The sequence below is a fragment of the Neovison vison genome, chromosome 3 (assembly GCF_020171115.1).
Source record: "Neovison vison isolate M4711 chromosome 3, ASM_NN_V1, whole genome shotgun sequence".
In the NCBI taxonomy this organism is placed as follows: Eukaryota; Metazoa; Chordata; class Mammalia; order Carnivora; family Mustelidae; genus Neogale; species Neogale vison.
Genome location: NC_058093.1, coordinates 12,583,505 through 12,608,141, shown reverse-complemented (window position 1 = coordinate 12,608,141; position 24,637 = coordinate 12,583,505). Strand labels below are relative to the sequence as shown.

Here is a 24,637-nt window from a genome sequence, read left to right as displayed (position 1 = left end):
GGTCTCAGGACGTAAGACACAGACTGCTGGCAAAGCCCCGACCGCTGTTTTTAAACACGGCAGGTCAGATGTATTTTGTGGAAAGCTCGCTCTGTCAACCTGAAGCCTGAGTGAAAGGCAGTGAAACTCAAGGACAGAGACAGAGCCTTGTAATGGTCCTGGCAAGAGGTTCATGTCCAAATCCACACAACCATATTCCCGGCACGAGGACGTCCTACACCGGGGGAAGGCAGGTTTTCACCAGGAGGGTGTGAGAAGGAGGTAAGAACTGGATGAAAGCTCAGTGCCTTCTGAGCTCCTCCCATGTGTCTGGCCTGGTGGGGCCGAAGGTCTGGGCGCCACCGCAGTGACTTTTACCTTCACGGCCAGCCCGTTGACATCGGCCACCACGGAACCTCCAGAGGAGTTCGTGTTAGGGACGGTTTCTGTGCTCGTTCCGCGCAGGTGGATGTTAGACATCGGCATCCTTAGTTCACGACTGACCACCTGCATGTTGGAAGAGAGGTTCTTTGCAAATACTTCGGTTCGTCACAGACCTGTGCACACAGCCCCGCGGGAGCCCATGTAGCTCCCATCTGGGAGCCCCCCCATGTGCAACAGGGACGGGGGAGAGAAGCGTGAATTCCTCTAGCCACGAAAAGTTCTTTTCTGAAAACCCTGTAGCTAGTCTAGACCCCAAATCCCGAGTACACTTTGTTGCTTTGACTTTCTTAGGTGCAAGAGCGTCAGGAAGAGGAGGCAAAGCCCCGAGCCAACACAGAAGGAGATGCTTCATGTCTTCATAATCATGAAATCTACACCTGGAGGCCTTTCCTACCACCTCACTCTGCAAAATTCTAGCAAAGTCTCTATAACCAGAAAAATGCAGATCAAGGTAATAATGAGATATTATCATTCACAACTATTAAATTATCTAAGGTTTTGTTTTTTTAAAGGAGGTTTTTTTTTTTTTTTAAGATTTTATTTATTTATCAGAGAGAGGGAGAGAGAGCGAGCACAGGCAGACAGAATGGCAGGCAGAGGCAGAGGGAGAAGCAGGCTCCCTGCCGAGCAAGGAGCCCGATGGGGGACTCGATCCCAGGATGCTGGGATCATGACCTGAGCCGAAGGCAGCTGCTTAACCAACTGAGCCACCCATGCGTCTCTATCTAAGGTTTTTTAAAAAGCCAGAACGTAGTTGGTTATTGGTATAATGAAATGGATACTTTCTGGAAAACAATTTAGTAGTAAGTGTTGGTGATTGAAGATACACTCTGTGACCGACAATTTATTTCTGGAAATCTATTTTAAGAAAATAATTATTGATTTGACCACAGGCTTATGTACAAAAATGTTAATTGAAGTATTCAACAATTGGGGATGGTTAAATAAATTATACATACATCCACAAGCAGCCATTAAAATCGTGATTGCAAAGAATTCTTAGCCACAGGAGGAAGTGCTCACTCTGTAACAGGATAGGTGAAAAAACAGAAACAAGCATGGGAAAAAAAAGAGAGAGAGACAGAAAGAGAGAAACCAAGAAGCAGACTCTTTTTTTTTCTTCTTTTAAAATTTTATTTTATTTTCAGTGTTCCAAAATTCATTGTTTATGCACCACACCTAGTGCTCCATGCAACTCTTAACTATAGAGAACTGATGGTTATCAGAGGGGAGAGGGTGGGGGATGGGTTAAATAGATGACAGGGATTAAGGCGGGCACTTGTTCTGATGGGCACCAGATGGTGTGTGGAATTGATGAATCACTGTATTCTACCCCCGAGGCTAATAGAACACTGTATGTTAAACTGATGTAACTGTATGTTAACTAACTGGAATTTAAATAAAAATTTAAAACACACATAGAAAAAGCCAGGATATGAGAAATTATATAAACAGCATGTTAGCAATTTATCAAAAAGAAAAAAGAAAAGATGGAAAGATCTCCAAACGGTGCTTATTGCTAACCGGTGGAATTGTTCAGAGGCTTTTTAAAACACTTTTTTGCGTCTTCCAAATGTTTTATAATCTTTAATATTACTATTATTCACAACATAGAAACAGAACCTAGGATTTCAGCTAAAGTGAATGTGTCAGAAAACAGGTAGACTTTGATCAGAAATATCAAGTGTGATTTATATTATCAATCATTCAAAGTCTTAAAAAGGGCAAGAAATCATGCAATACATCAGAATCTACCTATCTTTGGATTGGCCAGCAAAGGTTCAAAAAAGATGGCTCACTTGCTAACACTGATGTCCCCCTCTTTGTGAACGTTTGTAAGCCTCTCGGCTTTCACAGAGCACCTACCTTTTACCTGTTTTCGCTGCCTAAAATAAATCTGAAGAGGATTTTCACTTTTATGACAAAAGGGTAAAGAGCCAAAAGAGCATTCAGTGTTTGCTTGGCTGTGAGCGTCGGTGGGGGCAGGGCTCACGGCAAGCAGGGAGAGCAGAGCCCCAAGTCCTTCCCCGGGACCACAGGGACCACACTCGGCATCTCACAAGCTGCCCAGCTCTGAATTGTATCTGTCAGCCAATGTGTCGTGTGCCCAGCAGCGAATCAGAAAATACTGAGAGCGGTCATTTTTCGGGGGGTCCGGAAAATGCTCAAAAATATTTTCATCTAAATTCATGGTAATTACATCTCTGCTTTATGGTATTTTGGTTTGCAAAATGTTTTCAAGGAATGCTCTGCTTTCGGGTGGTGGGAGAGACCCGTACACCTGAAGGAAAACAACAAAGACACAGACAGTCTCCTGTAGCAGTAAGACAATCTGAGACGCTTCTGCGCATTCTTTTAGGACGTTCAGTTATAAAACCGGCTAGTTTACCCAGCTGCTGTTAACAGCTTAACAGTTTAAGCTGTCAAAGCTAAAATCTCGTATCTTTTTCATTTTGGAACAGAAAACACACAAGCATGGTTTCTCTCTCATACACTCAGCTACAAGCACACACCCAGCTTAATCCAACTAACTGCAAACTCACCTGAATCATTTTAGTATGGACCCCCTGACCCAATTCGATCCCACCGTGAGTCACCAGCACAGACCCGTCCAGGTAAATGTGAACCAAGGCAGCAGCCTAACCAGAAAAGATGACAAGAGTTCCCATGAGCTTTTGGACTGATATTATCACATGTCTCGTCAGTCACGACACTCTCCCTGGAGAGTAATGTACAGACGTGTTGGACACTATAGGGACACCCGAAGCTAACACAACACTGTGTGTTAACTATTACTGGAGTTAAAACGAAAAACATGTGCTCAACGGCTCTCAGTTCAAAGACATACAGAACATTCCAGGGCAGAACCCGACCCACTCTGTCCTTTGCCAAATTTAGTAGTTTAATGTTAAATGATAACCAGATGTCAGCGTAAAAATTGTCCTCAAAAACCAAATACGTGCCTCATGTCAGTCTAGAAGGTGTTAAAAAGTACCACATGAAAATAAATAACCAGAATAAAACATTTTCCCTGGAAATGATCCCCTCCGTTCCATTTCCTGCTGAAATATGCACCCTTTCCCCACAGCCCTGAGACCACTGAGCAGAGCCCGGCCAGGGCTGCCTCAGGATCGCCCCATAAGACACCAGGCTGGCAGGGGCTGGCTTGGAGGCTGGGGCAGGACAATGCTCCTTAAGCTGCTATTTCTTCATGAGGACATTTGAGGATCTCCCTAATCCACAGTAGAACAACAATCTAGGTTTGGGGTTTGTTTTCTGCGGGGGGTCAGTTGTAAAATGCCAAGTTAAGTGCAGATAGTTTGGGGCAGAGAGAATTGTTTCCATGAACACATATTCCCGTAGTTGCGGGTGTGATAGAGAGAAGCAAAAACAAAAACCCAGATAAGATGGGACAGACAGACGCTGTTTGCTACCAAACGAGCCAAGCCTACCCCAAAGTATCCTGGCACAGAATTACAGGGCTTTTGTTAGAAGGGAACTTGGAAGTAATCTTATCTAATTGTACAGCTCCCCTTGGGGACCCAGAAAGAACCAAACTGCTAACATAAAATTAAAGGCTGCTATAATCAGAAACATCAGGACTTTAGCTAAACATGCTTTATAATCAACATGAACGTGCCTTCTTGCAATTTTGTTCACACTAGACTGAGGGGGATGGAGATATCCCAAAAGGCCGCAGAAAACAAGGATGGCCTTCTCACTGTGCGTCTCTAGTGTAAGAGCGTTAGTAACAGCACGTGGTCCTAGGGAAAATGCTCCCCGTGGTTCCACTGTGGTTGGGAAGGCCTGCAAGGTGCACCTCTGTAGCCGTTCCGCTGGGAGATGCCAACCTCATCGGTGCGATCTGGGCCAGCAACAGGTGACTTAACACTGTGTCAGCTAGTTTCTTAGCATCTAAGCTTCTGGGCAGTGTGGCACAGAAATCCAGGATTTGTGAAGGCAGGGTCTTCTTGCGGTTCCGCAGATTCCCAACATGTCTCCGCCAGGGCAGCACTGGTTTCTGCCTGGTGGCGGGCGCCGGGCTAAGGTACTGGGGACACGGAAGCTCGCCAGGTCCTGGCTGCTCCTGCATGTGCATAGGCTAGTCCTCAAGTCCACCGGACGGGAGGTAGGTGTGAGCCCCTCGGCTGTCGTGGCACAGGGCTGCCTCTGCTCAGGCGGATGCCCGGGGTGATGAAGACACATGACCAGACCGTGTCCAGACCCACTCCTCCTTCTGTCGCACAACAGCTGAATGTCCTTGGGCCAGAGAGTGAAGGCCTGCGGGCTTCGATTTCTCCTTCTATGACACAGAATCCCACCTACCCAGCGACGGTAGAGCGGGCCATGACGGATCCCCCAGCATTGGGCCTTGGGTCCTTCCTCGTTCCTTCCCTCCTCCATCTGATTTGCTTTGGGGTCGCCTTTCGGCACACGGCTTCCAGGAAGCAGCTTGCCCGGCCTCGGACTCCTCCACTGGGCCCTACGCCGGTGTTTCCAGCACGGCAGCGGGTCTCGGGGGGGAGATGGGTAGGGCAGGTCGTCTGCCTGCTGCCTGCGGTCTGTTTCCTCCCGGCTGAGCTGAAGGCCACCTCGGTTCCCACCACACGGTGCCAGGAAGAGGCAGCTGCTGGGGCTGAGAAAACGCTGCTTCTGCGGCCTCTCAGGCCCGAGTGCCCAGCCCCTCTCTCCAGACGTGGGGCTTCAGACAAGTTATTTTAGCTCCTGAAGCCTCCGTTTCCTCACCGCTAAATGAGGCCTACAAATCTTACAGGTTGTCCTGAGGGTTGAATGGAATAAAATCTAAAAGGGGTATTGAGTAATCATCACTGTTTCTTAGATAAAAAGTTTCTGAGAAATTTCTGATCCGGGAAACGGGCCAGGTCCGGCGTGCTGTGGAGACCGGATGTTAGGTAAGGGCGACGGTTGAGTAGAGACAGCCCACCGTGTCCAGCACGGTTATGGCCCAGGGGCCGTTCTCCCCAGGGATGCTGGCTGCTCTGCTCAGAAACAGATGGACCGGACTGATGGCTTCGTTAGCCGCACACTCATCAGTGTAACCCCCAAACCGCGGACTGAGATTCACTGTTCCCTAACCCTTTCCTGGTGGTGGTTTCCCCCTCTCCCCTCTTTCTGAATAATCTTGTTTTTTTTGCCTTTATTCCTCGACCACCGCCTCCTGACTGTCTCCCTCATCTGGGGACATTGTGTACAGATGACTATGTGTTTCTGCCACCACCGACAGGGGAAGAACGGGACGGCTGCAGAAGACATCACCGCCTGTATTGTCACAATGCTCCTCCGAGCTACCACCGGTCTAACCAACATGAGACACTCTCAAGATGACACCCGAGCTGAGCCAGGAGGGTTAGGTGAATGGACCGGCACGGGAATGAAGGAAGAACCTTCCTGCCCTTTTTTTTTTTTGGCCTCCTCGGCTCCCTCTACACACAGCTGACTTACTAGTGCTCCTCACAGCTCTGCTCCCATTTATCCCTAACCTGTCCGTACTCAAAGCACCTGCCATTCCTTCTTCATGGCTCAGCCAAAGCTGTGAATTCTGCAAAGGGGAGTGACAACAGTTGTGAGGGCTCTGCCCTCCTCTCTACATATACGTATGTATACACAAACGTATGTGTCAGAACACAGATAGCAGGTCCCACATCAGCGGCTAGCGTGGGCTAGAGTAGTGCAGGCCACCAGCTGTGCAGGTATGTTTCATTCAAGAATGAGGGGCCAGAAGCAGCAAACAAAAACAAGCAGGGAATTGACGTCATCAGACGAGATGAGAAACTCTAAGAATAGATTTCTCATCCCTCCCTTCACATTTTTAACAGCTAAGAAGGCAGTAAACTTCTAAAATGCTTTTTAAAAATTATTTAAATGGCTTTACTCTTCTGGGTTTCATTTATCCCACCCCCAAAAACCAAATGCCATGCAGCTTCCTGTTTCTATTTCATGGTCCAGCAACACAGCAGACACAGAGGAGCTGGAGGAGGAGTCTTGGCCGTCAACCATCCCACCGTCTGGCCTTGGACTTGAGTGATCTGGGCCCAGAGCAAGTTGACTCAGTTGCTTGATGCAAGGGCCAAAAGCAGATACCAGGTCTTCTGATTTCCCAGCAAGAATGCTTGCCGCTAACACTGGGGATTCCTGCAGAGGAGCTCTTATCTCCTCTGGAGGAAAGCTAGCTTGACTGAGGACAACTTTGGGGAAGGTTTACAAACAGGCATTGCAACCCTATGGCTAATCCGCCTTCACAGAAAGTTTCCCCAACCCTCTCTGATTGGTCTGTTTGGAGAACTGACCTGACTAAGAGTGATTGAGCCTAAGCCAATAGGAAACTTCAGGGGGACCACAGCCAGCCCTTTTTTCTTCCAATAATTCTTTGAATTGAATTTTTCCACAGCCGCTTTCCTCAGGGTATAGGAAGACTTAGCCATACATTCTTTCCAACACTGAATCAGGTTCTTGGCGTTAATCTCTTGTTTGTAGGGTGTTTGATCAATTTCCTTGTACATGTTTATCGTTCGGACCTATAAAAGAAAAGGAAATCAAAATGGAGAAGAGGCAACCAATGTAGTCTCTCCACTGTCCTCCTAGTTAAGTTCTGCTCTTCCCATCAGGCCCAAACTGAGTTCCACTTACTCCTTGTTGAAGCCCTTCCTGAAGCCTTCTCTACCTGAAGCCTCTATCAGATATGTTAGCACTTATATACTTTCTATGCTGCTCTGGTGTAAGTTCAAATGAAAGTATCCTTTCCTTATATTTCTATATGACTCAGTACAGTCCCAGAATACTGTAGATTCCTCTAATTCTAGCTGCATTTGTGAACATCTGTTGAGACATATTCCTGAATTGAACTACATGATCTACAGGCTACATGATCTACAAAATTTGGATTGTTCAGATGTTGTGGAAAGATAAGACTACTCACTCTAGTTATTGGTTATATTTAAACAAGCTTATATATACATTTTAAAAAATTTATTTTTAGTAACATATATGTATTATTAGTCCCAGGGGTACAGGTCTGTGAATTGTCAGGCTTACACACTTCACAGCATTCACCATAGCACATACCCTCCCCAATGTCCATAACCCAACCACCCTCTCCCTACCCACCTCCCCCTGGCAACCCTCAGTTTGTTTTGTGAGTTTAAGAATCTCTTATGGTTTGTCTCCCTCCCGATCCCATCTTGTTTCATTTTTTCTTTCAACAACCTTTTATATTTGTTAAAACATAACTGGTAACTAGGATGAAGAACAAATTAAGATTCTATTTTAAAAATTTTTATTTATTTATTTGAAAGAGAGACAGTGAGAGAGAGCATGAGCGAGGAGAAGGTCAAAGGGAGAAGCAGACTCCCCATGGAGCTGGGAGCCCGATGTGGGACTCGATCCCGGGACTCTGGGCTCATGACCTGAGCCGAAGGCAGTCGTCCAACCAACTGAGCCACCCAGGCGTCCCAAATTAAGATTCTTTTTTTTTTTTTTAAAGATTTACTTATTTATGAGACAGAGAACAAGTGACATAGGGGGATAGAGGGAAAGAGAGAATCTTAAGCAGACTCCATGCTGAGTGCAGAGCCTAACTTGGAGCTCAGTCTCTCAACCCTGAGGTCATGGCCTAAGCTGAAACCAAGAGTGGGATGCTTAACCAACTGAGCCACCCAGGTAGCCTGGGGAAGACAGCATTTTCAAGGGTGGCTATTCTCTCCTCCGACAGCCGCGGTGGGGAGGGGGGTCATTATCCGATTTCCCCTATGCTACCAAATGCCACAGTACATCTGGGAAGGAGGCTGTGATGAGAAGGGAGGGGCAGGGGCCCCCCGAAGTTCAAGAGACAAAAAGAAAATGACTTCTGCCTAGGGCTACCTGCTCTAGTATTGAACAGCAAGAAAGCAGGCAGATGAAGTGGGGAGTGGGGCTTTCTAAGGTTTGCTGCAGCAAAGAGATAATGGGAAACACCTCCTGAGGTGCCCACCGAGGACAGCTGGAAATCTAACCCACCCTCACAGGGGACCGTCCATTTCCAAGAGAGAATTAGCAGAAACGGAGCCCACAGAAACATACTTGAAAAGTGGCTACATCTAAGCACGGAGGGGACAAGAGCTCGCTGGGCAAAGGCTGCTTCCTCTGGTCCTCCCTTCCCTCTCTGCCCCAACAGCACAGCAGGATGCCCAGAGTGGAGAAGGGGGGAAAGAATGGACACCGTGTCTCCCCACCCTAACTCCGCTCCAGGATTCTGAGGGCAAGAGGCACAGGGAGGGGGACGGAGCTTATCACGAATGAAATTGCGACGGTGACTTCAAGAACAGAAAGGAAACGATTTTAGTAACTGAAATGACTGAAACTTTCTGACAGCTGCCTGAGACGTTCACGGAGGAGGAAAAAGGGCTTGACAGGACTCGTTGGTTGGTAGCACCTACATCACCAACCGACGGAGACTTCTCACTAAATGAGCTGGAGTCCGAAGCTCCCTTTTCAAGATCCTCTGTCTCCAGGATTCTGGGCAAAGAGCCCAAGTGAGACAAGGCTCACTGAACTTTGGAGTCCTGGCTCTGTCTTCACTGGTGAGCTGGCTTACCCCGGGCACACCATTCAGCCCCTCTGGATCCAAATTCCTCAACCTGAATGACCCCCCAGGGGTCCTCCCTGCTCTGGAGCCTGAAGTCTTGTGTGTGAGAGACTGGTTTAGCCTTACCTTCTCGGGGGCCAGACCACATCTGGCTGCAACTTCGGTGATACAGGACTCAGTGATGAGCCCCACCTGAGGGAAGCCGAAGCCACGCAGGGCTGTGTTGGATGGCCCGTTGGTTTTGCACGCCCACGCCCGGCAGCGCAGGTTGGGAAACTTGTAAGCATTTTCCATTTTCAGAAGTCCCATTTCTATCACCTGCGGAGATCCAGAGTTGGTGTGATCAGATTCTCATCAGATTTTGCCCTCCTGAGACTGAAGACCAAAACTAAGCCGGAAATGACCAACCCTCTCTACGTCACATCAAACATGCTGAGACAGACCCGTGTCCTAAGTTAAAAGAATGTCTGCTATAATTTTTAAGGATTTGAATACTTTTTCTTTTTTTGAAATCATCATTTTTTGTGTTCATATTTCAGGACGAATGCATTTCCTCCCAGGTTTCAGACAACTGCCAAAGACTTTGAAACATTCAGAGGCTCTAAACATGGGGTCTACAGAATGTAATGAATAAAATATCCTGCAAAGAGTGGCAAAAAAAAAAAAAAAAAGTTTTGGTATTTGGTCTAATGCACTGGTTCTCAACCAGGGGTGATTTTGTCCTCTGTTTTCCCTGGTAATGTCTGGAGACACTTTTGGTTGTTAAGACCAGAGGGTAGCTGGGCCATTGACATCCAGTCACTAGAGACCAAGAATGTTGCCGGACATTCTACCATGCACTGGACAGCCCACAACCAAGAATGATCCAAGCCAGAATAGCAGCAGAGCTGTGACTGAGGTCGGATGCTTGCCCTTGGGAAAAGAAGTCTCAGTACGGGAAACATGGACACAATATATAGTCACAGACTTAGCCAGTATGTCTGGGCTCACTCTGGGGGCACCAGTTAGCGACACATGGCTGTCCCTGCAGTGTAGGTCTTACTTATTAAAAAGTTATTTAGCTATTGAACATCCTCTGAATTTTATCATTTTATGTCATACTTCCCAGAATGTGAACTTGCTTCTTAAAGCACTTACAATTAATGACTCGTCCAAGGAGGCGCCCCCATTGCTATAATGCTCCATGTCTAGGGCCACGATTCTGCCGTCGTTCATGAACCCAGCCTAGGAAGAGAGAACTGATCTTGAATGCTGGGGCTGGCGACCATGTCTTTCTACATTTTACTTTGTTAATTGGAAGTCTTCCTCACAGAGATAAAAAGCTTCATGACATTGGTTTGGCAATGATTTCTTGGAGAGGATACCAAAAGCACAGGAACAAAAGAAAAAAAAATAGACCAACGGGACTACAGCAAAATTTAAAACTTCCATATACCAAAGGACACAATCAACAAAGTGAAAAGACAACCCAGAAGACAGAGAAAATTTTTCAAATCATGTATCTCCTAAGGGGATTCATATCCAGTGTGTGTATGAACTCTTAAAACTCAACAACAACAACAAAACCCAACCTGACTAAAAACATGGATGAAGGATTTGAATAGACATTTCTCCAAAGACAAGATTCAAATGTCCAGTCACCACAGGGAGAGATGCTCAACATCTCTAGTCATTAGAGAGATGCAAATCAAAATCACAAGAGACCACCTCACATCCATCAGAATGGCTACTATAAGAAAACAACCACCAACCAACCAGTAACAGAAAATAGTGTAGGTGAGCATGTGGAGAAACTGGGCGCCTTGTGCACTGCTGGTGGAAATGTGAAATGGTGGAGCTGCTGAGGAAAACAGTATGGCGGTTCCTCAAAAAAATTAAAAATAGAAATATAATATAATCTAGTAAGCCCATTTGGGGGTATTTATCTGAAAGCACTAAAAGCAGGGTCCTGAAAAGCTATCTGCACACGTATGTTCACAGCAGCATTATTCACAATAGCCAAGGGCTAGAAGCAACCCAAGTGTCCGTCAATGGACGAATGGATGGACAAAATGTGGTACATACAACAGAATATTATTCAGCCTTAAAAAGGCAGGAAATTCTGACACATACTATAACATGTATGGACTCTAAGGACATTATCTTCAGTGAAATAAACCAGTTACAAAAGGATAAATACCGTTTGATCCCGTTTATATCAGGTATCTGGTGTAATTAGAGTCCTAGCAAGTAGAATGGTGGTTTCTGGGGTTTGGGGGTGGAAGAAATGGGGATATATTACTTAATGGGCCCCGAGTTTCAGTTCTACAGGATGAAAAGAATCCCAGAGATGATGATGGTTGTACAACAATGTGAATGTACTTAATGACACCAAACCGTACAGTTGAACATGGCTGAGACAGCAAATGTTCTGTTGTGTGTAAAAAAGGGTAAAAGGGTAAGGAAAAAGTCAGGGTAGAGAAAGATATAATAGCAAAACAAAAAAAACCCTCCTGGAAAATTCATTACTACTGTTCAGCCAACCCCGCTCTTCACTCCTCAAGGAAACCAACCCCATCGTTCTCAACCTCCCTTTTTTGCCACAAGTCCTTGCACTCTGGCTCCACCTTTCCACCTGAACTCTCTCCCCTGAGGCCACCTCATCTTCTAATCTCCCAGTCTGGTGGCTGGCTTGCAATGGGCTCAGCACGTTTTTCTCAGCGGGCCCAGTTGGATGAAAACTCTCAGCACCATTGGGTGCTGCTAGAGGCCTTTTACAGAAATATCTTCCTTGTGTTTCATATGTATCCAATATCCCTGCTTCCCATCTGCACTCTGCTTCAGTATCTCTGAACTTACTAGAGTTCACTTTGTGATTTTTTGCTGAACGGAACCAGATTCAAACCAAAGTCATTGTCAAGGGCATGGCCTCTGAATTCCAGAAGTTTGAGTCCTGCCGCTGCCACTTAACTAGTTCTGTGATCTCAGGCAAGCTCTATAACCTCTCTATCTGTGAAATGGCAATAAATAAGGTAATGCGTAGGAGATTATAGGTGGGTGACTGAAACACAGTAAGTGTTCTAAATATAAATTATTAATATTAGTATTACAAGTGTTATCAATATCATCTCTTGTCTTCACTCTACATCAGAAGACATCATTTTTTTTTCATAATTATAATCACCACTGTGCTTAAGGCTTCTGTAACTATAAAGTCCACACTGGTGAAGGACAAGGAACACTATCGGTGAAGGAACAAGCTCATCACTTCCAGACTGGTTCCTCCTTCCAACTTGGTGCTTTCTACTAGAAACCGCCAAGTCATGTTTGTGGTTTTATTCTCCCCTGGACTTGGCCAAGTTTGCCACCGGCTCCAATTTTATTTTATCCTAACATGGCTCTTGGACTCATTTCTTCAACATCTTACTATCACAGCTCAGACCCCAAATACTTCATGTCTGAATGCTCCCTCTCTCCTCCCCAGGCCATCCTGCCCTGTGCCATCGTATGACCTTCTCCAGTGCACCTGTGTTCGGTTATGACACTTGACTAATCAAGGACCTACTCAGTCCTACTCTTTCTTACAAGATCAAGTTTCAACCCCAATCCTGAAACTCTAGGCCTCACTCAATCTGGCATCACTTAACCTAACCAACCTTATTTCCCACCACCCCTCAGTAATTAGTACGTGTTCTAATTCCCCCTCCCCTTACCACCACCCCATCAAATACGCCATGTTTATCCCTCTTCTGCGTTCCCACCACCCACACACCTTCTTTCTGCTCATCTGTCCTTGAAGGCCGTTTATGTTTCACCATCTCTAAGATGTCTCATGTACGTACTGCAACTCATAGTTTACCATGCGCATCTCATTTTTAACCCGACATGATGTTTTCATGATGACTTCATATGTGTATGTTTTATTTCCCCCTTAGCCCCTAAAATGTAATCTCTTTCAGAACAAAGTTCACTCTAATAAATCTTTGTTAAACTAAACCAAATTCTAAATATAGATCCAATTGAGCATGAGATGAAATAAACTCATCCCTTATCTTCTAAAAAATATGGATGCAAGTACACCAGTTGTGATGGAGATGATGCCGTGTTCAGCAAATGCTGTTGTCTTTCATCCTGGGCACGTGGAAGACTATGCTGCCCAGCCACCCTCAGAGTTAGATGGCAAAGTCCTGGCTTATTACACGTGAATAGAAGCAAGGCCTGCACTTAACACGCCTGGTGCCTAAAACACTTCCCACATAACACTCTTCCTTTGGTTCTGTCCTCTGCAGAAGACCCAGCAGAGGACTCAGAGTCCCTAAGGTGGTGCTCTGTAATAGAACTTTCCGAGGTGATGGCAATGTTCCATATCTACATATCCAATATGGCAGCCACTGGCCACACGTAGTTACTGAGCACTTGAAATACAGCTAACGCAACTGTTGAACTGAATTTTCTGTTTTATTTATTTTTAAATTTTTAAAAAAGATTTATTTGTCAGAGAGAGAGAGAGAGAGCATGCGCAGGCAGGGGGAGTGGCAGGCAGAGGAAGAAACAGGCTTCCCGCTGAGCACGGAGCCCAACATGGGACTTGATCCCAGGACCCTTTGATCATGACCTGAGCGGAAGGCAGATGCTTAACCGACTGAGCCACCCAGGTGCCCCTAAATTTTCTTATTTCATTTAGTTAATTTAAATGCACCCATGAATAGCCATCTGAGCCTTGTGACTTCCATGCCACATGATGCAGTCTGAGGGGATGATGGTGGCACTACTGGGTGGAAAAAGTTTAAATCCCTGAATAATTTTTCAGAGCAGACTCCTCTCCTCTGCCCTTTCCCCTAACCCCTGCTGATTCTACTGAGCTGTTACTTGAGCAAGAAGAAACACAATACAGGTTTAAGGGCCTTGAGAGTTTTTAAGTTGTTTGTCATGGCAGTTAATCTATTCTGACAAGTTAATCTATTTCTTATAAAAGCAAAAAATAATTATTTTCTGCTACAGAAATTTTTCTAGGAATTTCTGGGACAGAGTTTCTAGAAATACCTTTGCTATACTGAAAGATGAGGAAGCTGCTGGCAAATAATTATAATTTCACAGAACACTATTGGGTATTACTCGATTTTTAGAAACTGTGGAAGTCGTCTGCTATCAGATCTCCTTTCACAGATGTGTACATATACACTCACAGGCTTTCCAGTCATTCACTCTGTATCAGCCAAATCCAGTTTGTACTTCTCCACAAACGGACATGTTCACGTAAAGCAGGTGTGAGCCGGCCAGTAGCCGGTGAGCACAAGGAACAGAAAGGTAGAGAAGCAGGGTTTGCTGATTTGCTCAGGGTTAGTTCCCAGGAAAGAGCCGCCCAGCGCCGCCGGCTGCCAGCACGCAATGTCATCTCGGTGACATAAAGCCTGTCCGTCCCCGCTCTTCTTCTACTCACTTTGTACTTCCCAAGGTAAGGGTGGCGGCCGCCAGTGATCAACATGTCTTCTCCCCGCTCCAGAACACAGCGGACGGCGCGGCCGTGTCTAGAGCAGAGCGGTAAACGATCAACCGAGGAGCTGCCATCTGGGGAGACTGTAGCTGCCCCCGGGGATGGCACTAACTCGCGGCGAGAGCTGGAGGGCGTCCCGCACATCACAGGACGTCGGAACTACTGCTCCCGGGCCCTTCCCATCTCAGGCGTGCACCGTGGCCTCCCCTCGCCTTGGCTCAGAGCACAATGCCTGGCAGGTGCCACCTCTGCAAGGGTGGGTCTCGGGTGTCAGGGGCCCTAGAGTATTGCTTTGGGCACATTTCCCACTGTGATAACAACCTCTGCTACAGGGAAATGGTCCCAGGGCCACATCATAGACTGGTTCCGAATGGAGGAACTCAGTGGTGTCTGATTTCCAAGTGCTCTTGGAAAGGACAGACCTAGAATCAAGGTCATTTTGCTTCATGGGATACAGGAACTGACTCATATCATTCAGCAAAGAAATTAAGCCTTCTACATGTGTCTGCTCCAAAGACCATTTCCTATGGTAATGTTTTGGGATCCTTAAAGGAAAATGGTAATGTAAATAAATGTAAATATATAAATATTATATATAAAATGTAAATGTATATAATGCAAATAACTGTAGATATATATAATATTTATATATTATATATAAAATGTAAATATATATAATGTAAATAATTAAATAAATGTAAATAAAGGTAAGCATCACAAAAGCAAAAATCTCCATTTAAATCAAGAAAATATATGTAGGAACACATATATTTATTTATATATATTTAATATATATTATATAGCATATATAATGTTATGTATAAATATACATAAAGGATTTTACATATATTTATCATATATATTATATATAAATAATATATATGGTCATATATATATGTTATATATATGGTTGAGCTTTTTTCAAATCGTTGAAGTGACCTATACACACACACGGGTGCTAAGACAAGTAGCCAGCATCCCTCTGGGACTTGTTTCTGTCTGCTCTTCAGGTATTTTTACCGTGGCTTTCACTCTTTTGGGTACTTGAGTCTCATTTTGGCTCTTAGTACCTGGTATGACAATATGAGATTAAAAAGTTGCAATATAACGGCAGCTTGGTGTATTTGTATACCATACATGACTTTAAATAATCTTAACCCAAATTCTTCCTCCTGAACCTCAGCCTCAGTATTGAGAATGCACAGCATGACTTCATTTTATTTTTAACCTAATTGAGCAGATTTTCTCCACTTACTTGTTGGCGGCAAATGCGGTGATGGCTGCCAAGATGCCGGTTTTGAAAATCTTCCCCCCAAAAGCCCCACCAACACGCTTGACATGACACATGACCTTGTTAGCTGGGAGCTTCAGGGTCGAAGCAACGATGTCCTGTGAATGATAATAGTTCCCATTAATCCGATCCATCTGCAGCAAGGGAGTGGGGCAGGACTTACTCGTTTTTGATTCCAAAATGTTACACACAATACAAAAACTGTGCAGCTACACTAAATAACAGGACAGCTTCCAATTACCTAAGCACATCCGCAGCTGATGTCAGTGGCGTTTAGCTATTATGACATTGCAAGAACTATCATTAATATTAAGTAGTCCTTTCAGTCCTTGCAGAATATTTTTGTGCTAATAATTTCTTTTGAGAGAGAGAAAGCATGGCAGGGGGTGGGCGGAGACTGGGGGAGGAGGAGCAGACGGAGAGTGAGAATCTTAAGCAGGCTCCAAGCCCAGCAGGGAGCCCAGGGCAAGGCTCAATCCCATGACCCTGAGATCATGACCTGACCCGAAACTGAGAGTTGGATGCTCAGCTGACAGAGCCACCCAGGTGCCCCTATGCTAATAAATTTTTGAAAAATTTCCCCATGAACCATATCCAAAGTGTCCTTTCCGTACTAATCCCTTGGCATAGGTTTCCTGAAGCAGTGAGATTTTGAGGCCTTGCAAAGCTCTCTCAGCCTGACTTTTCCCCACATTCTGCTATGTCTACCAGAGACATTTCTCGCCTACCATCTGGATTATTACTGAGTTGGTCTGTGGGTCCCTCCCCGGATGCAGGTTTTGCTCTTCCTTGCCGTCCTAGTGTTTGGAGGACATTTAGTCTTAACAACTCAAGTTTGTAGATGTGGAGCCCAAGAGGGATGAAGTGATGGCATCACACAGGGAATGAGGAGCAGACCGGACGGAAACAGCACTCGCCTGGCCCTTCTCAATGTTCCCGCTTCTGAAAGGCTTCAGTCCGCACATTCCCACATTCCTGCCTGCTCTGGTAATCACACCGGCTTGTATGACCTACTGAGTCAACCCCTTAGCTTTGCCCCTCTTGCTTTCACCCTGATGCTTCAGCGAGCCTCTCCTAAATGCGTCCCGGATGCCTGCCTGGGCAGTCTCTGTGTCATTCCTCCTCTCTTACGTGCGTGCTGCCTGGTATACAGGACAGAGGCAATACATGTTTACAGAAGGAATGAGCGAATGAATGAATGAATGAATGGCATTTGATCTTGGTGTGGAATTGCTTAGAAATGGCCTCTCTTCTCACCATCGAGACAAACTTCACTCTCACTACAAATACAAACTGAAGACTTCATCTTCATGGACTTTCTGGACGATTCTAGCCCTCAGCAAACCCTTCTTTCTCTTAATTCTTCTGTCTGTGTAAATGCTGACTTAGCTGATTAAGTATTTGGTTCCATTCTGTCCAATACCATTTCCTACCTGCTTCATGTGAGTTAGGTACTTAAAAGCTTTGGCGGGCAGGCTTTCCTCTTTTTTCTTTCACATTCTTAATAAAGCCAAGAGTACAGCAAAAGAGACCTGCTGACTCCATAACTGGTTCTGAAGTTATAAATCCACAAACAAAAGGGGCCTCCTTTCATAACATTCTCTTAAAAGTTTTGAACTATTAATACCCAAAGGGATAGGGCTGTTAGTACTCCAAATTCCTTCAGTTCCCGCGGTGAATTTTTGTCTTTAATTGCTCTTGGTGTGTTTTGCCAGCAGAAACCACTTAACTTAGCCACCTCCCCTCTGCAACAGCCCCACAGTTACCTGTATGTATTTGGGATACTGTGTAGAAACATAGACATCGATTTCTTGGTCCTCTCCTTTGGGAACAACAAGCATGCTCTGGGTTTCCATATAAAAATGTTCCTGACCTCCCATATGTATTTCACCTGTTAGACGAAAGTATCAGAGTCAAGGAGGCTTTTAGAAAGAACAGGTAGCATCCCCTAGTTGTTCTCCCATTACGGAGAAATTCCACCAACTGTGATATTGCTAGGACAGCAGGCTACACAGTTAAGGGCCATGAACATGTAGATTTCATTATATCTGCAGATTTGAAGAATAGTCCGGTATGGGTGTCTGTCGAGTGTCTGTCAGGTCTCCCGATATGGTAGGTCACAGAGTCGAGGGAAAGGTGTGTGATGTTCTAGAGTCAGTCAAAACACTATGGCAAGGAGATTTCTGGTCCAAGATGAGATGGAGTAAATGTACTTCTCTGGGTTCCTTCTACTAAGTACAGCAAACAACTTTATTTATTTATAAGCAAAAGAAATATAAGAAGACTCTGAAAGGTAGAGAGAAGGCCGACCAGTTAGGCAGTTTGGGATCCAAGGAAAGACACATGGTGAGTTCAGTGAGTTAAGTTCTTTTGTTGCTGCTGTTTGCTTCATATATCCCAGACTCGGTACCAGAGAAGCCAGCAATCCCAAAATACCAACAGGAAAACACAGAAAGAAAATGCCCAAGAAAAGCCCTCTTTTTCCATCCAAGGGACAAAGAGATGGGAAGCCTAGCAAGAAAACTTTTATACAATGACTTTACTCCAGTGAAAACACTGTGGTCCCATTCCTATCTGCAAAAGTTAGGTAGAAAAATCTAGACTTCCACTCTTGTCAGGCTGTAATGAGATGCCCCAAACCCTGTGTTGCGATGGTATCACCGGAAACCACATGAGGAATCTGGACTTCCACCCTTCACCCAGCAATAACAAGGCAGCAACACCTGTTTCCCCACCAGCATGGGGTCAGAGTAGTTCTGGTAAAATAGATAATGTAAATAAGATCCAGAGGCTTACAACATCATCGTCAAATGACCAGGATACAATTGAAAATCAGTCATTATGCCAAGAACTCAACTTGAATGAGAAAAGACAATCGACATGCCAACACTGAGATGACACAGATGTTAGAGTTATCTAACAAGGATTTTAAAGCAACCATCACAAAAATGCTTCAGCGAGCATTTACATAAACACTTAAAACACATGGAAAAATGCGAAATTTCAGCAGAAAACCAGAAGATACAAAAAGAGCCACATGGAAATTTTAGAACTAAGAAACACAACCATCAAAATTTAAGAGGCTCACTGGAAAAGCTCAACAAGAGAATGGATGGAACAGAGGAAATAACTAGTCATCAAGAACACAGAACAACAGAGCTGCCTAACCTGAACATCAGAAAGAGAGACTGAAAAGACAATGACCAGAGCTTCGATTAAATAAAAAGACTGACCATGGGTATTATAGAGGGCACGGCTTGCATGGAGCACTGGGTGTGGTAAAAAAATAATGAATACTGTTTTTCTGAAAAATAAATAAATTGGAAAAAAAATAAATAAATATCACTGATAAAAAAAAAAAAAAAAAGACTGACCATATGGATCACTGACATCAAATACTTGAAGGAATAATAGCTGAAAATTTCCTAAACCTGGCAAAAGACACGAACCTACAGATTTGAGAAGCTGAGTGAATATTTGAAAATATGATAAATCCATAGAAATCCATGCCAAGACACATCAGAGTCAAACTTCTGAAAAGTAAAAATAAGAAAATATCTTGGAAGCAGACAGAGAAAAACACTACCTCGCCTAGAGGGGAAGGATACTTCACAAGGCAGGTTCTCATCAGAAACCGTGGAGACCAGAGGAAAGTTTCAATGTCTTTCTTCAACTTCTGAAGGACCTGGAAACTCAAAAATCTATATCCAGCAAAAATACTCTTCAAGAATGAAAAAGAAATCAAGACAGTCTTAGATGAAGGAAACTAAGAATTTGTCTTAAACAGACCTATCCTAAAATAATGGTTAAAGACAATTGTGAAGCAGACAAGAAATGATTTTTTTTTTTTTTTAAAGAACGGAATCTCGGAATATTTGGAAGGAGAGAGAACAACAGAAGGACTACAAATACAGGTAAACGCGATAGACTTTCCTTCTCCTCTTGAATTTTACAAATTGCATTGAAAGCAAAATTATAACATTGATTCATGAAGTACTCAGAGTATAAAGAGGGAATTTTTTAGGACTATAATAAATGAGAGAGAGTAAAAGGATGTGAAGAAAGGTAAGATTTCTATGTGCAAACTGAGAAAATGTTGCTACGAGATATATTGTAATATGTATGTTACATGTATTGTATGTTCTAGGTGTAAAATTCACATGGAACTACCACCAAAAAACAGAACAAAACAAAACAAAACAAAACCAGACAGAGATACACTGAGAAACACTACAGATTCATCAAAATGGAGTCCTGAAAAATCTTCCACTAAGCCATTGAAAGATGGGGGCGGGGGAGAGTAAACAGAGATTAAAAAACAGAATACAATTATGACCCACAATCATGTTAGGTGAAAGGGAGAACTTTAAAAAATTAAAAATGTGAGGCGCCTGGGTGGCTCAGTGGGTTAAATCCTCTGCCTTCAGCTCAGGTCATGATCCCAGGGTCCTGGGATGGAGACCCCCTCGGGCTCTCCGCTCAGCAGGGAGTCTGCTCCCCCCCCCCCGCCCCACCCCCGCGCTTCTCTGCCTACTTGTGATTTCTGTCTGTCAAATAAATAAATAAAATCTTTTAAAAAAAATTAAAAATGTATCCAATAACAGGGATTCGCAGATGGTTTAAGGGAGATTCCCAAGGAAATCTTTTGTATTGATGTCTGGATTTCCTATCTTATCCAAACTCTGAATGAATAAAGAAAAAAAATACAGAAGGGCACCTGGGTGGCTCAGTGGGTTAAGCCGCTGCCTTCGGCTCAGGTCATGATCTCGGGGTCCTGGGATCTAGTCCCGCATCGGGCTCTCTGCTCAGCAGGGAGCCTGCTTCCCTTCCTCTCTCTCTGCCTGCCTCTCTGCCTACTTGTGATCTCTCTGTCAAATAAATAAATAAAATCTTTAAAAAAAAATACAGAAAAACGAGATTGTTTCATTAATAAAATACAAAAATTAAAATGTCAAAACTCAAATCTCAATTTTATTTTTTTCCAAGATTTTATTTAGTTGAGAGAGGGAAAGAGTGAGATTGAGCGAGAACATGAGTGGGTGAGGGGCAGAAAGAGAGAGGACAGTCTCCCCGCAGAGCAGGAAGCCGGACGTGGGACTCAGTTCCAGGACTCTGGGATCATCACCTGGGCTGAAGGCAGATGCTTAACAGACTGAGCCACCCAGGCGCCCCTCAGATCTCAATTTTAATGTAAGGTTTTATCAAAGACTGCACATTAAAAATCCACCTGACAGTGGGCTCAAATTCATGGTTTACCATATTAGTATCCCCATGATCCAATCAGAATTTATTTTGTTAAACACCTACTTCACTTAAAACATGAAAAGCTACCAACCATTAGAGCTCCTTCTGCTCACACCTGGGAAGTACGCCAACCCTGGTCCGTGGTATCACCCACCCTGCCGCCCTCCGCCCAGGCGCCCTCCCGCTCTTCCTCCCCGGCTATTGCTGTCAACTAATTTGATCGACTAATTTGATCAGCTAATCCCTGAGATAAAAATCTTATTTCACTGTGGGTTTAGGAGTGATTCCTCCGGGCACATTTCCATTTTAATAAGAAGCCCTTCAAGACTGGAAAGCCATCAGGCTACCCAGGAGGCTACCTGTATTGTGCCCAGCAGGAGGGGATAAGGGCAAGATAATCTCCGTTTCAGGGCTCCTAGATCTCTTGCAAATCCTGCTGTACAGACTGCCTTCTGAGCTCTCCAGCCCTTTTTAAGGAGAGAAATGAGAAGTGGCTTCATGTAGAGAAAGTTGATCACCTCAGGGCCTCGGCTGGGGGGTTTCTAAGGCCCTCCCAGTGCCATGACATCAGGACTAGGAAGGGGCCGAATGTCTTTTCAGAGGATAAAAACTCAGTCCCTTCAAGAACACAGTCTAAGACTTGATGCCGTTAGTGTTCTACATCATTTATCTTTTAAATATTTGATTTTCTTAGGGCAGCTATGTTCCTAAGGGACAAAGTGCTCTTATGACGATCACTACTTCCAGTTACCTCTCACTGAAAGGTAACCAAAAATGGCCAAAAATTCTTAATTCAAATGATAATTTGCATTGTAAGAAAAAAAAATTACCTCACACTAGTGAGTCAAGAAGGTGGAAATTTAAAATCAATATAAGTGTCCCTTTTAAAGCGCCTTGTACCACTTTCATATTTATCAGTAGGGTAAGGGGCAGGATACAGACTAAAACTCAAGTCAGAGACAGCCTGAATCGATGCCTTAATTAAATGATAAAATAAGATGTCAAGGGAAAGAACAATTGAATTCACACAAAAACACAGACGACAAGAACATACGATGGTCCAAGTGGAAGGACCCCCTTAAAAATGGGCATTTCCGAGATGCTCACACCATCATCTCTTCATGCTGAAATGCTCCCTCCTCCTCTCCCAGAAAACAGATCCAGCCTTCAAGTGTTTGCCACATTTCACTAGTCCTAGGAATCGTCTGGAACACTGTGAACATTTGTCAAAAGCACATTCCTGCCCTATCCTGGATCCTCCAATTCCAGAATCCCAGAAAGGGGGCACGGGAGTCTCCAGGCAGGTCTCATAAGTGGCTCCCACCGGGAGGCACCGGGAAACACCGGGGGTGCTAAATGAGCACCCGCCAGTGTGTTAGCTCGGGAGACCGTGAAATAGTGTCTTGAGGACAACAGAAACATCTAAGCCTGGCAGTAATGACCGCTCGTCGTTACGGATGTGCCAGGCTCTATGCCAAGCACACTTCTGTTCTCTCTTAGAACCTTCATAACAGATCTCTGAGATCAGGATTATTTTATTGATACAACTTTAAAGCAGGGAGATGGGTCCTGCTGAGTCCCGCAGCTGATAAGACGGGGTGCCAGGGAATACTGGAAGGGTGATGGGAAAAAGTGTCTTTGCTACGTTTTCCAGATGACGTCATCCAGGCAGCGTGTGACCACGTTCTGGTCTAACACAGCAGTGGAGTTAAGAAACACAATGGGCTTTGAGCTCAAGTGGCTGGATACACCTGCCAGACCTCTGGCTGTGCACTCGGGGAGGGTAGGCCTTAGGCCCCTTCTGAGCTTGGGCTCGGGGCTGGAGAGAAAAATTAGGGTGATGGTGGTTTCAAATACGCACTAGATGCCAATACCCTGGAAATTCACTTAAAAGACAGACAATGTCAATGAGAAATTCTCTGCCCTGAGATGTGGTTCAGAAAACCCACGCCCACCCAGCCACACACCTGGGGCAATCAGCTCTTGCACAGCAAGGGTTAAGGACGGCTCTCTAGCAGGGACCAAGGCAGGGCAGTGCGGGGGAAGTGTGTGTTCTTTAAGACCCATGGTACTTTTTTTTTTTTCCTGAGACAAGTGGCAAAATCTGAATAAGGTCTGTTGTTAACGAACAGTATTGTGTCAATGTGCACATTCGGATTTTCATAACTGTTTAAGGAAGAGGATGTTCTTGCTCTAAGGAAACACACACTAGTATTTAGAGGTAAACAAACATGTAACTTACTCTCAAATGGCTCAGAAAAAAATGTGTGTGTGTGTGTGTGTGTGTACAGGAAGAGAGAATGATTAAGTCGGTGTAGTAAAGTGTTAATAATCAGGGCATCTGGATAAAGAGTAACTGAGAGTTTCTTTAATGTTATTGCAACTTTTCTGTAAATTTAAATTTATTTCAAAATAAAAAGTTATAAAAATTTTATTGGAAAATTATAATCAACTTTTCTAAGAGAGAAATTCCATTTTAATGACACATATACACAACGGAAGGAAGTCTGGAAGGAAGGGAGGGAGAAGTCAGAGAAAGGATGGAAGGGAAACGTGGGCTTAGGAAATCCTAAGAAAAGCTGTCAATTCAATTAACCGGCTTTGTCACTTAGTAGCTGTTTTATGACTGTGTTCCTACACTCCGAGCCTCAGTGTCCTGATCTGCAGGGTGGTTATGAGCAGGAAAAGAGACGACATCGGATAAATCTGCGACCGTGATGGGGCAGGTGGTCAGCACACCATAAGGGGCTGGGCCTCCTTCTTCACCTCCCTGCTGTACTCTAGACACACACACACACACACACACACACCCCGGAGACAAAGGGAAATGCACATGTGAATGAAGTGACGGCTCTCAGCTGATTTCTAGACGATTTCTGAAAGGCAAAGGTAGCATTAAACTAGACATGCTCACAAGCCTTCTGGGCTGCTTCCCTTCTCCTCACGTTTTTCAGAGAGCTTTACCTTCTAGAATCTGATCAACCCCTTTAAATGCTTCATCAACATTTCCATATTCCAATTTCCTCTCTGGTTCGAAGAAGGAGCTGTGTTGTATGGCTTCCTGGAAAGGAGAGAGAAGTGAGGCTCTGGGCCAGAGATCCAGCCCTCTGGCGGCCGCCACCCTGACTGCGGTATCATCCGAGTCGGGGAAGCATGTCTTCTGCTCTGGAACCCCCTGCTCCTTCACTCAGCACAGTCCTAGCGACGAGCTAAGAACCAGGCTTCAGAGAGACCCCTCACAGAGCCAGGACAAACGTGCCCATCGAGGCAAAATGGAGGACGCTCAGGGAGAACCCCAGCATGGAAGGTGGTCCCAGAATGGAGCTAATATTTTCCAGGAAGACTGTACTATTCGCTCCACAGCCCACTGTACAAAGCCAAGGCCACAGAGCACATGGGTTTAGCGCTCAGGACTCTGGACCCAGTCAGAATCATGTCCATTCTCTCCACTGACTACGTGTTTGACTGTGGGCCTATTATCTCTTCTCGCTGAGCCTCGTCTGTACAATGGAGACACAGGTGGGCACATAGCTCTGCCGGAGAAGGGAGAGATAAATGATAAATGATAAGGGAGAGATAAATGATAAAATGAAATGAGACGGGCAAAGAGCTTACATGGCATACG

The 24,637-nt window shown here is 44.7% G+C and overlaps 1 protein-coding gene across 1 annotated transcript in view; it reads right to left on the bottom strand.

Annotated features, from left to right (window-relative positions):
* The window catches only part of AOX1 (aldehyde oxidase 1), an 83,282-nt gene that overhangs the window by 10,804 nt on the left and 47,841 nt on the right, over positions 1-24,637 (bottom strand). Inside the window, exons 20-28 of the mRNA XM_044244345.1 lie at positions 23,977-24,073; positions 17,535-17,659; positions 15,733-15,866; positions 14,424-14,511; positions 10,142-10,228; positions 9,131-9,322; positions 6,732-6,959; positions 2,967-3,062; positions 358-486 (exon numbers count right to left, since the gene is read on the bottom strand). Of these exons, the coding sequence (XP_044100280.1) occupies positions 358-486; positions 2,967-3,062; positions 6,732-6,959; positions 9,131-9,322; positions 10,142-10,228; positions 14,424-14,511; positions 15,733-15,866; positions 17,535-17,659; positions 23,977-24,073 (1,176 nt within the window). The remainder of the gene's footprint in view (positions 1-357; positions 487-2,966; positions 3,063-6,731; positions 6,960-9,130; positions 9,323-10,141; positions 10,229-14,423; positions 14,512-15,732; positions 15,867-17,534; positions 17,660-23,976; positions 24,074-24,637) is intronic.